The 16,162-nt window shown below is 45.0% G+C and overlaps 1 protein-coding gene across 1 annotated transcript in view; it reads right to left on the reverse strand.

Annotated features, from left to right (window-relative positions):
* Window positions 1-3,777, reverse strand: part of sema3e (sema domain, immunoglobulin domain (Ig), short basic domain, secreted, (semaphorin) 3E) — a 37,982-nt gene extending 34,205 nt beyond the window's left edge. Inside the window, exon 1 of the mRNA XM_076993385.1 lies at window positions 3,174-3,777. Coding sequence (XP_076849500.1) covers window positions 3,174-3,279 — 106 coding nt within the window. The 5' untranslated portion in view covers window positions 3,280-3,777. The remainder of the gene's footprint in view (window positions 1-3,173) is intronic.
* Between the last annotated feature and the right edge of the window lie 12,385 nt (window positions 3,778-16,162).

Consider the following 16,162-nt stretch of genomic DNA (forward strand, 5'->3'; position numbering starts at 1 on the left):
TATAATAAGACATATTCATATCTCAAGGGTGAAAGCCATGAGGCTCATGCACATGCCTCTGTCCTGTAAGTGCCTCTGTCCTGTAAGTGCCCTTGTCCTGTAAGTGCCTCCGAGGTCTATCACCGCCTCTGCACACGCTCAAGCATTCAGGCTCTTAACCCAAGCCACCAACCGACTGTGTATACCAGCCAAGATGTTTCTCATTCCACAATGATAGGACGCACATTAAAGCACGCCTCCCCGCTCTGTGCAGCAGTGTGCGATTTATCGGCCCAGACATGCAGAAAGCAGACAGAGTGTGAGAGAGAAACAGGGTGTGAAGTAAACAGTGAAAGATAGACGGGTTGAGAGAGTGAGAGACTTGTGGTAGATGGCTGATAAAAAGCAGGAAAATGAGTGATAAGAGTGTGGAGTGTCCTACATGTAGAAGAGTGTGGATGACTGTGATGGAGGGGAGAGTCCTACATGTAGAAGAGGGTGGAGGACTGTGATGGAGGGGAGAGTCCTACATGTAGAAGAGTGTGGAGGACTGTGATGGTGGAGAGAGTCCTACATGTAGAAGAGTGTGGAGGACTGTGATGGAGGAGAGAGTCCTACATGTAGAAGAGGGTGGAGGACTGTGATGGAGGGGAGAGTCCTACATGTAGAAGAGTGTGGAGGACTGTGATGGAGGGAAGAGTCCTACATGTAGAAGAGTGTGGAGGACTGTGATGGAGGGGAGAGTCCTACATGTAGAAGAGGGTGGAGGACTGTGATGGAGGGGAGAGTCCTACATGTAGAAGAGTGTGGAGGACTGTGATGGAGGGAAGAGTCCTACATGTAGAAGAGGGTGGAGGACTGTGATGGAGGGGAGTGTCCTACATGTAGAAGAGTGTGGAGGACTGTGATGGAGGGGAGAGTCCTACATGTAGAAGAGGGTGGAGGACTGTGATGGTGGGGACAGTCCTACATGTAGAAGAGTGTGGAGGACTGTGATGGAGGGAAGAGTCCTACATGTAGAAGAGTGTGGAGGACTGTGATGGAGGAGAGAGTCCTACATGTAGAAGAGTGTGGAGGACTGTGATGGAGGGGAGAGTCCTACATGTAGAAGAGGGTGGAGGACTGTGATGGAGGGGAGAGTCCTACATGTAGAAGAGTGTGGAGGACTGTGATGGAGGGAAGAGTCCTACATGTAGAAGAGGGTGGAGGACTGTGATGGAGGGGAGTGTCCTACATGTAGAAGAGGGTGGAGGACTGTGATGGAGGGAAGAGTCCTACATGTAGAAGAGTGTGGAGGACTGTGATGGAGGAGAGTGTCCTACATGTAGAAGAGTGTGGAGGACTGTGATGGAGGGAAGAGTCCTACATGTAGAAGAGTGTGGAGGACTGTGATGGAGGAGAGTGTCCTACATGTAGAAGAGTGTGGAGGACTGTGATGGAGGGGAGAGTCCTACATGTAGAAGAGTGTGGAGGACTGTGATGGAGGGGAGAGTCCTACATGTAGAAGAGGGTGGAGGACTGTGATGGAGGGGAGAGTCCTACATGTAGAAGAGGGTGGAGGACTGTGATGGAGGGAAGAGTCCTACATGTAGAAGAGGGTGGAGGACTGTGATGGAGGAGAGAGTCCTACATGTAGAAGAGGGTGGAGGACTGTGATGGAGGGGAGAGTCCTACATGTAGAAGAGTGTGGAGGACTGTGATGGAGGGGAGAGTCCTACATGTAGAAGAGGGTGGAGGACTGTGATGGAGGGAAGAGTCCTACATGTAGAAGAGGGTGGAGGACTGTGATGGAGGGGAGAGTCCTACATGTAGAAGAGTGTGGAGGACTGTGATGGAGGGGAGAGTCCTACATGTAGAAGAGTGTGGAGGACTGTGATGGAGGAGAGAGTCCTACATGTAGAAGAGTGTGGAGGACTGTGATGGAGGGGAGAGTCCTACATGTAGAGCGTTGGGTACGTAAGTGTTAAGCAACAGGGTTGTTAGCTCTGAGTACGTCAATCACAACACCCACCTATCATATGCCGTCGGCTCTGTGTAAAGGCATCAATATGTTGTCGTTAAACTGGTTATCATGCTATCCACATTATCTAGACTCATTCAATTATGGCACCAGACTGTAAAATCTGATCAGAGATTTCATGTCAAACACCAGCCAGGAGATCCTACATAAGTGGAAAAGACCACAGTTTACATGAGCAGCTAGAGTCATACAGATCACAGACACAAGTAATATGTTGCTCAAAACACACGCCGTGACTGACTCTGACTGACTTACGGAAGAGGATTCTAATATTGACACTGCTATATTGTTACTGACCGATGTCAAACCAATCAGAGAGAGGCGGGGGGATCCATATAGAGAGTGTGCAGCTACACACACACTGCCCTCATCTTTCCCGCATTACACTGTAGACAGCCTGACACCAGCATGACAAAACAGAGAGCTGAGGCTCTGTCACTGAACCGCTGGAGTTTAAAGAAAGACACATTGTAGAAGCTCAGCCACCATAACACAAAGGAGAAACAACTGCAAACAGAGCGTGACGTGTTTATTGAAGGAGAAGTGTCCTCGTCTCTTTCACGTCTCGGTTAAGTCTCAGCGAGAGCTTCACGTTTGAATGTATTCAGCAAGTCACATCATTTATTACATGGGAAATGACAGCTTTCTGTCAAGAAAATGTCAGAGAGAAAGAGTGTAGTGCAAAAAATAGACTGATGCATTTTCTAACCAATCTGATATAACCTGACAGCTGGCTTTAGCCGTTTCAATGCACTGTGTTCAACAGTCTGCTATTTTGATAAGTGACTGACCCTGTCTTTATTGAAACGCATATGCTAAAATTCAATTTAGATTCTTATTTGTGTGTTTAAGTCTTAGTTTTGCTGTTTACATATCCGGATGTGTTGTCTGCTATAAGTCAACCTGTCTGATGAAGGATTTCCTCAGAAACATGTAATGACTGAATACTGGAAAAGCTCAGTGAAGTATGTGCCCTCGTAATCTGCTCAGCGTGCACTGACCTGCACAACGAAGTGTGGAGGCTCAGATCAACCACATCATTAGGCTCCGTGGACTGTGGGCCACTCACATTTCCTCTGCACACTCGTGACATGCCGCTACAGTTCATGTGGCTGTACCCTTCTAATTGTCATCTGCGATATCACACAGCTCCCAGTCACACCTGTTGCCTTACCCTTGTGGGACAGACGCAGTCGTGGGTAGTTGTTCTTCGCCCCGTGCGCTGCTGCGTAGCTCCCCAGGGCCAGTGCCAGGGTGAGGGCCCACACGCACACCGCCATCTCACCCTCACCACACGTCCAGCGCCGCTCACACTCCCTCTCTAGCACCCCAGAGCCGGCATCGTCCGGTGGGGAGACGTCAGACCTGCTCCAGCACACGCACGCTCACCGGGCCATCACGCCGTGGGACTCATAAATCCGTGGATGCGGAAGGTGGCGGTGGCGGGCCGGGCAGGCGTGCCTTGCTACGGAAGCTTCCAGAACGTGTCTTTTGGGGTGCGCTTGTCTTAAGCGCAGAGCCGTGACTCACCCCTGGCTGGCCGCCCAAGGATCTCTCAGCCTTTCCCCGAACTCGCACCGCAGAACGTGAGGCCGCGCGTGCAGGGTCACGTGTCCGTCGAGGGTCACGTGGGTCTCGGACAGCAGGCTGCTCCCTCGGCAAGCTGAGAAGAAGCGGAGTCCTTGCCTGGTTCCTCCGGCTCCTGCTCTCCCCTTCTCTTTCCTCTACAGCTCTGTCTTGCTTCCAGCTCTGTGAAATCCTGCCCCTCCACGTGCCACCCAGCCGTCCTCCCCTACTGCTCCACTCCCCTGCTGCTAACGTGGATCCCAGCCAGACTCGCGCCTCCCACCCACCGCACTCCCCCTCCCCCTCCCCGCTCGCTTCAGCCTCTCTCTCCCCTGCCTGCTGTTTTTCTCTCCTCACACACATTTCATCTGTCACCTGCTGGGCACTCTGCGCATTTGCTGTATTTCTTCATTTGTTTCTTTGTTTTCTTTTGGATTTTTTATCGTGTCAGTGTTTTGAGAACTTTGCTGTACGTGAAGTCCAACCCACACGTCCGGTCTGCCGGGCTCTTTAATGACAGGGAGAGAGGAGCTTCCCACATCTGTCCGAGTCTGAATGTCATTACTAGGACTCTTTAGTTTGGTGGCTCACTCCAGGCAAAGATACAGTTAACACTTGAAAGTATTGTGGTGCTTAAGAGCCAAATGTTCACAAACAAACCCTGTGCACTGTGGGGTTCCTGCTCCCTGGAGGACTGAGGTCACGCTTAGAGTCATCTATTCCATCTGTTATTGTGCTTGTAGTGGGCTTGGCCAATGCTGAATTCATTAGAATGACTAACCACAATCTATTGCACTCTGTGCCATTTAAATCTTCTCCTCTTCTCTTTTCTTCTCTTTTCTTCTCTTCTCTTTCCCTTCCCTTCCCTTACCTTCCCTTATCTTCTCGTTCACCCTTATGTACAGCTCTCTCCTTTTTTCTGTCCCTCTCCAGTCCGTGTGGGTCTTTGTTCTCAGCCTCTCAGTCCTTCCACATGGCTCTGGTGGCTGGTGTTGTGCCTGGAGCTCTGGCTGTGTTCCATAAGAGGCTCTCCAAACACACCCAGAACCTGAGCATGCAGGCCCGCTGGGTCTGCGGTGGTGTGCCCGTCCCTCTGCATGGCTTTGGACTGTCATCCAGGTTTCATAGAGGATAGGAGGACATGAACATGAGGGTGGTGATGATGATGATGAGGATGATGATGAGGATGATGATGATAATGATGATGATGATGAAAAGGACATTTCCTCAGCTGATCATAACTGGTTTGTAGTGAACTTTGGAGTGTCTTCTTTCTCCTGTCAGTTCGATATGTCCTGAACCTTTTTGAACTGGGGTATTTCTAAAATCCTAAAGAAATTCCTAAAATCAATATGATGCAATAACATAATTCAGTATGATTGGAATGTCATCAAAAACAATATAATATAATCATACCAAAGTTCTGAACTAAAAATGTCAGCGTGCCCCCTTGACGGAACGGGCACCACACATCTGCTCACCTGACCAGCTCCTCTCAGCCGTAACTGAATGAACATCTTGGTCTGACCTATTTCCATAAACCTCAGACGTGTTCTCATAGCACATATAAACAGTTTGGAAGTCACAGCCAGCATGGGGAGTCCGTCCTCTGTCTCTAACTGTCCATCATTCCCAGGAATGTTTATACTGGACTGGGGGACAAAGCCCAGAACCCTGTCCGTCCTCTCTGGGAGAGCAGGATGATGTTACGCATGTCCTGTGGTCCTCACGGCGCTACAGAACCTAAACACTACTGAGTTTTACACTCTCTCTGGCTAAAGGCAGCATAAACGTCCAGCGGCAGGAAAAGTATTACTTAACAAAAATATAAATAAAAACCTTACATTTTACTAGAAGTAAAAGTTTAAAAGTTAACATAAGTACTTTCTCTCAATATTCCAACCCAGTTCCAGTAGGTCTCCAACCTCTGTGGCCCTCAGGTGTTTCTGCAGAACTCAGAAAGCTGAGCTGTGTGCAAGATCTAGTGTGCAAGATTAAAGCATAAACTAAATTAAAGGACTGCACATTTCTGTAAGAAACTGAGTCACTAGGGGTCCCCAAAGTCAAACTAAAGACAGGAGAATAATGAATATCAGTCAGGAATCAGGACATCCTTGGAGGATGTAATAGGTTGTAATGAATATATATATATATATTCAAAGAAGCTTTATTGGCATGACTGTAGTTACACGAATGTATATATATGTATATATATATATATATATATATATATATATATATATATATATATATATATGTGTGTGTGTGTGTGTGTGTGTGTGTGTGTGTGTGTGTGTGTGTGTGTGTGTGTGTGTGTGTGTTTGTCTAAAACACTTTGCTGAATTGAGAAAGCAATGTCAGATAGATGTAAAAGACATGAGCTTCATAGTTTGATTGTTTGGTATGTTTTATTTGACCATCTTGAACAAACCAGTTCAATCCATCTCGGTCTTCACACTATCTGTTCCACTACCCCTTCTTTATCCCTCCCCCCTAATAACAGTGATCCACACAGACACCCTGCAATCCACATCTTGATCAAAAATGGAGATGGGGTGAGAGAGAGAGTAAGGGGGTCAAGAGAGAGAGAGAGAGAGGGGGGAGGAAGGGAGAGACAGAGAGGGAGAGAGAGAGGGGGGAAGGGAGAGAAAGGGAGAGAGGGAGAGGGGGAAGGGAGAGAGATCAAGAGAAAGGGAGACATTTTCTTTTTTCCTTTTTTTCTAAAAAAAAAGACAATTTTGTTACTTATGACAATCGTGAGGGAGGGAGAGAGAGAGACAGATGGAGAGAAACAGGGGGGAAGGGAGAAAGCGCAAGTGAGAGAGAGAGAGAGAGAGAGAGACAGAGAAAGACCGAGAGAGAGACAGCTAAGGAAACCCAAACCTCATTGTTTTCCATTTCATACCAGTCATAAAGGGAATCATTTTATCCAGTCATTATAATGTCCAGAGCTATGACGGGTAGCATGTGTAGGATGTGCAGTATGGCCAAATATTTGGGCTTTCTGGGTTGGGTTTCTATTTCTTTACCACAGAAGACTTTACCACAGAAGAGCACTTCAGTTAGAGTGATACAAGACTTGAATTTTAAACATCTGTTCTTTGATGAGGAGTTAGAGGGAAGATGAGATGTTCTGTATTGCTGCAGTACGCGTGATTCGGGATGTATTCAGAAGTTGAATCAAGACGCTACGCCAGGAGCACATTCCTCAACATTTCACATTTCGCATTATGTGAATATACAGATTCTGATAGGCTATCGCTATGTTAGGTTTAAACACATTCAGTATTATGCATTATATTACTTCTCCTTGAAGAGAAGCAGTGAGTTCACCACAGTCAAAGGTCAACTCCAGGTATCACCAGGTCTCTGCCCTGTCAAACATCACCTTTTCATCACCTGTCAATCATCTCAAACTCTCTCGCTTTCATTTCCCTCTAGACTATTTGAGGACAGTCTATACAGAGTGCTTCATACACACACACACACACAGATACACACACACTCTTTAATTCACAAATACAAGCACGCACACACACACACACACACACACACACACACACACACACACACACACACACACACACACACACACACACACACACACACACACACACACACACACACACACACATACACACACACACACCCCAGCCCTGGTGGCTAAAGATAGCTTGATATAGCGTTAATATCATCAATTTGTTTTACTTTGCTTTATCTGGCATTAGGCCTTTCATGCTACTGTGTAGGAGAGAAAATATTTTCCTTCATGTCAATGCAATGAAAACATCCTCCACCATTATCCTGGCAGAGAATCACAAAGCTGCATGTCAGGATGTGGAGGATGAGGGGCCTGTGACGGGCACGGCCGCAGCCACAGGGGCCCCGCCACAGCCACAGGGGCCCCGCCGGCGCCCCGCACCCGACAAAGCGCTGTTTCTCTGCCTGATGGACCTCTGCTCCTGTCTGCCGGCTCAGCGAGGAGTGTGGCTCTGATTTCCGCAGCTGCCTGTCGCATGCCTCTGTGAGTAGTTGCACGTGCACATACAGACGAGGCCGTTACGACACTGCGCATACGTTGGTGTGTTGTTTGACACGCCGATGTCCAGCACGGTTTGCGCAGTAGGTTTGCTCAGCACATGTTTGCACCAGAGGAGCAAACGCTGGACGCAAGTTGCCCTGTATTGAGTTGACTGGATCAGAACAAGAGCACCTGCTAAAAATAGCAGCGGTAACTGAGGTCAGGCTGAGCACATACATGCCTTCTGACGCATATGTTCCCTTAGCAGTTCGTGTGACCTTGACTAAGTCAGTTACCACTGAGGTTCACATGTCAGTTGGCTTATTTGCCAGGTGTTTGCGCATCAATCAAATAGCCTAAAGAACAAATAAACAAACAAGAACCACCACCCATGGACATGAGACTTTACCAGAGGTAAAGCAAGCTAACACTCCTCTGTGTGTGTGTGTGTGTGTGAGAGAGAGAGAGAGAGAGAGACCAGCTGCTTTCATGCCATGCTTGACCAAGAAAAGTGATTTAAGGGCCCCTCGTGCACCGAGGCCACACTACACTGCACTCTGAATGAGGTGCAACTTTCCCTGCATGGGGAAACAAAGAGCCAATGAGGATAAATAGATGGGAGATTAGCGTGAGCAGATTAGCGTGAGCAATATCTTCACCTCAATAGCTTCACCTCAGTCCAGTGTGTCTGAAGCAGCTCTCACATGTCACGTGTCTATAGACGTGAATGAAGAGCTTGTCTCACGTGTCACGTGTCTAGACTCTCTGAATGAAGAGCTTGTCTTCCGCTCCTGCCTCAGGTGTCCGGCTAATTTGCACACTGTTGATTGTGTGTGGGAGTCTTGAATATTCCAGGTCTAAATCTCAACACCTTTTAATCAACATAATCCTGTTGTTTTAATTTCTGCTAAGCGCTCCATAGCGCCGGTGCGATAGCGATCACAGAGCTATGCAAAAACATTGACTTACCATAACATCTCGCCAGTTAAAGCTTAGATAGGCTGTATGCCTTGGCCGATGAGGCCAGAAGAATGCTTCATGCTATGTGATATCAGATAAGGATGAAGGATAATCCAGATTACTCCCTTTGTAGATATCTTTATTTAGACAGACCATACGATTTACAGACTATCCAGATGCAATTGCAGACACTTCATCAAAAGTAGTGCATTGTAATACAGCAGAATGCTAGTACAAACCTATAAGCATCTATTCTTCTTACAAACAATTCTTTTTTCATAATTATAATAACATTGCGGAATTTAACATTTTATCAAACTGCATCAAACTGATAGTGTTTGTTCATGTGTATCGTGCACAATACAGCTGCCCATACGTCTCCAGGGGATGATACGCATCGAACTGATAAGGCCTTGATATCAGTCAGATTTTCCTATCGCCTTCAATATTATAGACTGTTATCTTTTCGGTTACAGGAACAAGACACATTATTGATAACTGATGACAGTCTAAGTGGAACCATGGTGTTAATGCAGGACAGAGGGGTTTGTGTGCATGTGTTTATGCACGTGTTTGTGCATGTGTGTTTGTGCATGTGTGTTTGTGCATGTGTGTTTGTGCGCATGTTTGTGTGCATGAGTTTGTGTGCATGTGCTGCTTTGGTACCTCCCTATGAAAAGGTCACAGAAAAGTGATGTTCAGTACTGGGGTTGAATTAATGTGACACAACACTGCAACACTGAGATATATTGTGCACACAGTCTCGGGCTGAGATGGCTCCTTGGAGAAGATCACCTGGCCACTGACCCACTGAACGCTTGGCAGAACCCAGCAGGTGTAGGTTAATCGCATTGTTCCAGAAATTTCCCCTCACGGACTGGTGCAACTCGCCAAGGTCAAGATTCCCAAAGGAAATGTAGTGTTTACATCAGATGACAGAATATTTAATTGATATTCTAGCATTCTAGGCTTAGGTTTGACCATTAACTAAGGCTTAAGCGCAGCAGTCATACTTAAGCAGTCATACTTAAAAAGGTATACTTAAGCAGGGGATCTTGTGCTAAATGCACTGGTGTGTGAAATGGTTTAGTAATATTATCCATATTTGACTAAAATAAGCCCATAATACTGATAATACAGTAAATATCTCCTCTGAAAGACGTCTCTAATCCATCTTGGGACATGTTCATATGTTTCAGTGAGCTCCGCAAAACTATGCAGACCCACTATTGAGTGGTGTACATACCACCTTTGGTGTCTTCTGAAGATTGGTCCACTGTAATGCACAGTACAAATCCAGCAAATATGAGCGCTATATATTTTCTATATGAACACACAAACAGCCGCTTGGCTGAGTTTCATTGCAGATGGCAGCACAATGGAAACTTTGAGTTTTCTAATCAGGAGGATTTTGCCTCGAACAGATTCCTGGCCTATGATGTTATTGGATTCAAATTCCTGGCACCATAAGAAATGCATCATAAGTGAGCTGGCTTAATACTACTTCATCAGGAAAGCAAGTTCAACATCATGGCCTTGACTCAAGGCATGCGTGTGTGTGTGTGTGTGTGTGTGTGTGAGAGAGAGAGAGAGAGAGAGAGAGAGAGAGAGAGAGAGAGAGAGAGAGAGGGAGAGAGAGAGAGAGAGAGAGATAGACAGACATTATCAGCATTATTATGAATACAGATGGGTGGTCTACAGATGGTGAGTGGTTGAGAGGCTTACACAACATCAGTGATGGGTGTATCTGGCCATGATGGCTCACAAGAGTCTCATCAGTCATACTAATGGCTGCTAAATGCTTTATTATATATCATCGATTCCTCCAGGGATTATGCAATTACTTCTCTAAACCAGCAGATAACCAAATGGATTAAAACAATGAGAAGGCAGTAAGAAGCTCTAAAGCAGAGATGCTTCAGTGGAGAGGTGTCTGAGCCGGACACCACCTCCATGCGTCTGTGAAAAATTCATTAGTTATGAAAGTTTGTTGATATAATGACATCTGAGCAACAGTAGCTACTTATGGAAGCGTAATCACTACATCCTGTTTTCCATCCGGTTTTAACACATCTATGATTTAACACATTGTTTTTTTTTTTTTTTGGTCCATCTAACCAGACAATTTCAAAAAAAGATATTTGCAAAAACTGACATGTCACTGATATACGATGTGTTTCAGGATACTGGACTGTAACTGTGTGGCCATTAATGTTAAATAGAAAGGCTGTGTGAACTCTGCAAGTCTACATAAGACAGGGATATGTAGTCTACTGTTAGGAGAAGCAGTCTGTTGTTGGGAGATGTAGTCTGTTGTTGGGAGATGTAGTCTGTTGTTGGGAGATGCAGTCTGTTGTTGCAGAGAGCAGAAACATGCATTTTACCCTGAAGCCAAATTAAACCCCCAAAATGCCGCAGAGCAAAGCGAACGGGAACCATCAACTGCCAGTTCTGCTCCAGTGCTTAACTAGACATGTTCAGTGATGTCAGGAGATCCTGACCATGTGGAAGTCTATAAAGTGGAAATGATCCCCCAGCCGTACCTACACCGAGACAGACAGAGTGCAAATGTAAAGTGACGTGGCATGATTGAAGAGGCTAGCCATTTTGTAAGAATACAAAGAAAATCAGATAGAAGATCAGTTAAACTACAAGTTTCAAAAGGTTTTCCAAGGATTCATTATAGTGCTGTCAGAGCTGGGGAGGGTTAGCTGGTGGTAGAATACCAGGTTTCAAGGCACTTCCTCATGGCTGAGGCACATGCTGTATGTCTTACTGATGGGCCGTAACTATGAGGTACTGAACGTCCCTCTGAGACAGCTAAACACAGCATACACCAAAGACAGGCAGGGCACAGCAAGTCTTAAAACACCATGCGGAAAGTGATAAACAAAGCCAGAAATATTGACATGTAATGGGACATGTGGTGGAATTATGGACACACCATGTCCTTCAGAGAGCGACCAACACAGGATCTTTATTTTCCAATATGACAACCAAAACCAAAGGAAGCTGAAAAGCAGATATTTAAAATACCCTATATGCTCAATGAGATTATGTTTGTGTGTGTGTGTGTGTGTGTGTGTGTGTGTGTGTGTGTGTGTGTGTGTGTGTGTGTGTGTTGGCAGGCATGTGCATGTGTGTTTAAGACCATTTTATTAGTGCATTAAGGAAACTCAAGTAATTAGATTTTGGAAAGCCTGCCTAAGCTTCATACAGAAATGTACCAGACTGCCAGCACCATGTGAAACTCTCTTTGTATTGGTTTTACTGGTGGGATTGAAATAGCAATGGACTGGTTATCCAATAACCCAGCAAGACCACCAGGAGCAGCTGAGGAAATCAACTACAACCATCTGAGCTGCCAGTGAAATCGTAAGAAAAAACAGAAACCAGAAATGTGCTGATTACAGGCTTTGAATGGTAAAGACGGCCTCCTGCATTACGGAAATGAACTTCCAGATGTTAATGAAAAATTGTGCTGATTTATCAATAAACAGTAAAAAGATATGGCCTTTGTACTGTAAATAACATTTGCTAAAAAGACTGCTATGTTTGTATAGCCTTTCAAAGTTAACTACTTTATTTTGTGTATGAAACAGCATGGGTTTGAACATTTAGGACCATGTCTACAGTTCCAGTGATAGATCAGGTCTTGGTGTGCTCCATCTCCCATTGCAGCTGACGAGAGAGACTGTGTGCATGTTTTCTCTCGTGGTGATGTCATAGTCTTTTTGCATGATGATGTAATGTTTCATTCTTGCTGAAAGAAGCTCATAGCTGCTGGTAAAAGCATAACCAACCACACTCCTCACTAACCCTGTACCAACCACACCAACCACACACCTCACTAACCCTGTACCAACCACACACCTCACTAACCCTGTTCCAACCACACACCTCACTAACCCTGTTCCAACCACAAACCTCACTAACCATGTACCAACCACACACCTCACTAACCCTGTTCCAACCACACACCTCACTAACCCTGTTCCAACCACACACCTCACTAACCCTGTTCCAACCACACCAACCACACACCTCACTAACCCTGTACCAACCACACACCTCACTAACCATGTACCAACCACACACCTCACTAACCCTGTTCCAACCACACCAACCACACACCTCACTAACCCTGTACCAAACTCACTAACCCTGTACCAACCACACACCAGCATCTGGGCAACACTTCACCACCAAATCTAACACTAAATCTGAACATAAAACAACAACTGGAAAAACTGGAAATGTGAAACTGTAAATTATAATGTTATCAGGCCTTTCTTGGGTTCTCAGTATTTCCTTAATGTAGGAGATACAAAGCAGAGACTGATCTGAGATCAGGTAAGTTAACGCGACGCGTACGCGAGGTGCAATACACACAAAACCGCTAGGGGCAGTGTAGCCGCTAACCAGCATCAAGATGGACACAACAACATCCAACGACACAAACTCGCCATTCTCACAACGTCTTTGATTTAACGGCCTTACATACCACCTACGAAGGGATCGCTGTGGTCGTTTTTTCTGCCGTGACCGTAAAATTACCCAAAGGCTAATCTCCTCGAGTGTTGCCATGTTTGCATCGTTAAAATACCGAAGCCTTTTCTACGTTCTGCCCTCTAGTGGACGCCTCCAGTTTCACGCGTGGCACATAGGCTAGTATGTTCTCAGTAACGTTCACAACGCAGCCGGTTGTGTACGTGAACGCATGGGCAAACAGCAAGTATGTTTCCACCTTTAGTGAGCTCAGTCTTGCTGTAGTAAATTGCAGATACAGAAAGATCTGACTGCCCAAAGAGGAAAGAATATGTGGTCACAGAATGACAGGTGAGGTTGAGACAGAAATGCACATTTTTCTTTTATGGTAAAAATAAATAAATTTTAAAACTTTGATTTTACACATTACAATATAAAACCTAATCACATTAAAATATAAAACCTAATCTTGAATTTCAATAACATGACCCAAGTATAACATTTACATCTTTCTCAGAGCAGGGCTCTTAAGAAATTTCTCTTTTTATTCTCACTTTCCGTTGAAGAACTGAACCACCTACACACACACACACACACACACACACACACACACACACACACACACACACACACACACACACAGTTGTCTCTCTCAATTTAAGTTTAAATATGTAAAATTTAAATACGTTTTAGTTTCTTGTTAATTACTTAATGTCTTGCTATATATATATTATTATTATTATTGTTGTTGTTGTTGTTGTTGTTGTTGTTGTTGTAGGCTAAAGTTAAATGTAAACATTTTCAGTGCTTTGGCAATATTGCACATAGAACACCAAGCTTTTTATTGGATTCCTGTCAGTGACGCAAGCTAAGATAAATCCAGGGGTGGCTAGTAGCCTGGGACACAAAATGCTCAGTCATGCTTATATGGACCTTACTGGTCTGTTACTGGTGCAGTGTGAGAGGCTCCAGGCCAGATGTTTGCTGTGATTTATGGAGGATCTTTGTTTAGAAAGAGGGCGAGTGTGATAACCTCTGCCACGTTCCACTGCCTGGTACAGCAGTAATAAAAAAGACTGAACTCAACATCAGGAGAGAGATCCATATTATAACAACAGATCAAACTGTCAACCATATTTTGTACTGTTATAGTCGTTTGGTGTTTCATGTGCAGAATATATCAGTGGGGAGCCGTCAGGGCCCTCTACGCCCTCTCAGAGGGCCTAAAATATTCTTAAAACATAAATATATATATAATATAATTTATCCAATTTTTTTTTATCTACTTACAGTTTGATAATCGACTTCTAAACAATTACAAAAATATAAGCAAATAAATTATTCAACCGTGTCTATTCAATCTGTGTTGGAAGGTGAGGGGTTAAGTGGAAGCCTGTGAGCCTGTGTCTCCCCCTATCAGGACTGTGATGCCCGCTGTTCGTTTACAGAGGGCCTGGCCGTTATAATTCAGCACAATACCAGTTTCAAATGACAGTAAAATTGACCAATCATATCTTCCCTCTTAGTGGGCGGGCTTAACTGTATAATTTCCGCCCGCTGTGTCGATGCTAGCTGTCGTTATCGTACCACCGCTAGCTAGTTTAGATTAATTCCTTTGATGCCCTCGTGCGCGTTGTTTACATACTCCGCTTCCGAGGAACACAGAGCTGTGGATCCTTATTTTGTTGGAACCTTATTTTGCTTAAGAAGTTATCTAGTACAGATATTATTGTTTATTGCGTTTGTAAAGCTGTTTTTTTTTTATTTTATTTATTGCAGTTCATTAGGAAAGGAAACAATTTTTTTTCGGAGGGGTGGGAGCGGGCCCAGGTTTAATGGTCACAGTTTGCTACTTATATATATATATATATATATATATATATATATATATATATATATATATATATATACACACACAGACGTGGATATTTTCTGAGAGGTCTGGGCAGAGACTCTCGTACCCACCTCTGCCCTCTGAAAGGTCAGGAGTAGGTGTGATGACATGAGGAGATGACATGAGGATTATCTAGAGTCAGAGGTCAGATGAGAGTTCTCTTCTGTTATGTTTCCCCAAATGTTTCCCTTTTGTAGCTCAGATGTTTTGGTCTTTTGTTGAATTATGTTAAGTGTTTTCATAATTTAGTAACAGAATTGTAAATATCCTTTGATTGGTGACAAATCTAAGCCTTTATTATATTAACCTCACAGTTACCTTGGCCAGTTCCACAAAGAGAAATGTCCTAACCTCCCTCTACTGATACTCCACAGTTTCACTACTCACTCACACATTTCATCTCATCTTTCGTTTCATCACAGCATTGCACTGTTGTCTTTTCTCTCTTACACACGGGTTTCATTCCTGGAAGCAGTGTGCAGGGAACTGTTTCAGAGGCAGGTGTGACGCCCGGCAGAGATGAATTCCCACCTGTTAGCACCCTGGAACAGGTCATCCAAACCTGGCCTTCATCTTCAGCTCGTCCCAGGGAAGCAGACCCTCCATCCTGGACCACGCAGGCCTCACTACTTGCATAAGGAGTAAGGAGGGTCTCCCTGTTCTGAGAGTCTGGGAATCATTAACCATCTCACCCAGGTGCTTCATATGGCCTGAACAAGAGCTGTCTGCTACCAGCCTAGAAAGAGATTTGCAATTTGGCAGAATTTCATTATGAAATACAGACCACGTTTTGCTGTGCAAACACTGGAGGGGTTGTTATCTTCAGAGATGGGGCAGGGGGGCAGGGGGGAAAGGGGGGCAGGGGGGCAGGGGGCAGGGCAGGAGTTGACTCACTGCATAAATAAACACTTAATAATAGCTAATGCCAAAGGTAACATCAACCTGACATTGCACGTGCGCACGCACACACACACACACACACACACACACACACACACACACACACACACACACACACACACACACACACACACACACACACACACACACACAGCCTAGTCTGTGATGACCACATTCCTGCTGGAGGTGGATGTGATAGCTTGTCACTGCGCCTGTTGCTCTAGGTCACACACAAGGAGGAAAACTGGGTTCTGATTGTATGTCTGCTGGGTAATTTACGGGCGTCACTCAGGAAGGGGAGTCAGTGGGTGGTGTGCAGAACCCGACGTACTCC

This window comes from Brachyhypopomus gauderio, chromosome 2, assembly GCF_052324685.1.
Source record: "Brachyhypopomus gauderio isolate BG-103 chromosome 2, BGAUD_0.2, whole genome shotgun sequence".
NCBI classification, from domain to species: Eukaryota; Metazoa; Chordata; class Actinopteri; order Gymnotiformes; family Hypopomidae; genus Brachyhypopomus; species Brachyhypopomus gauderio.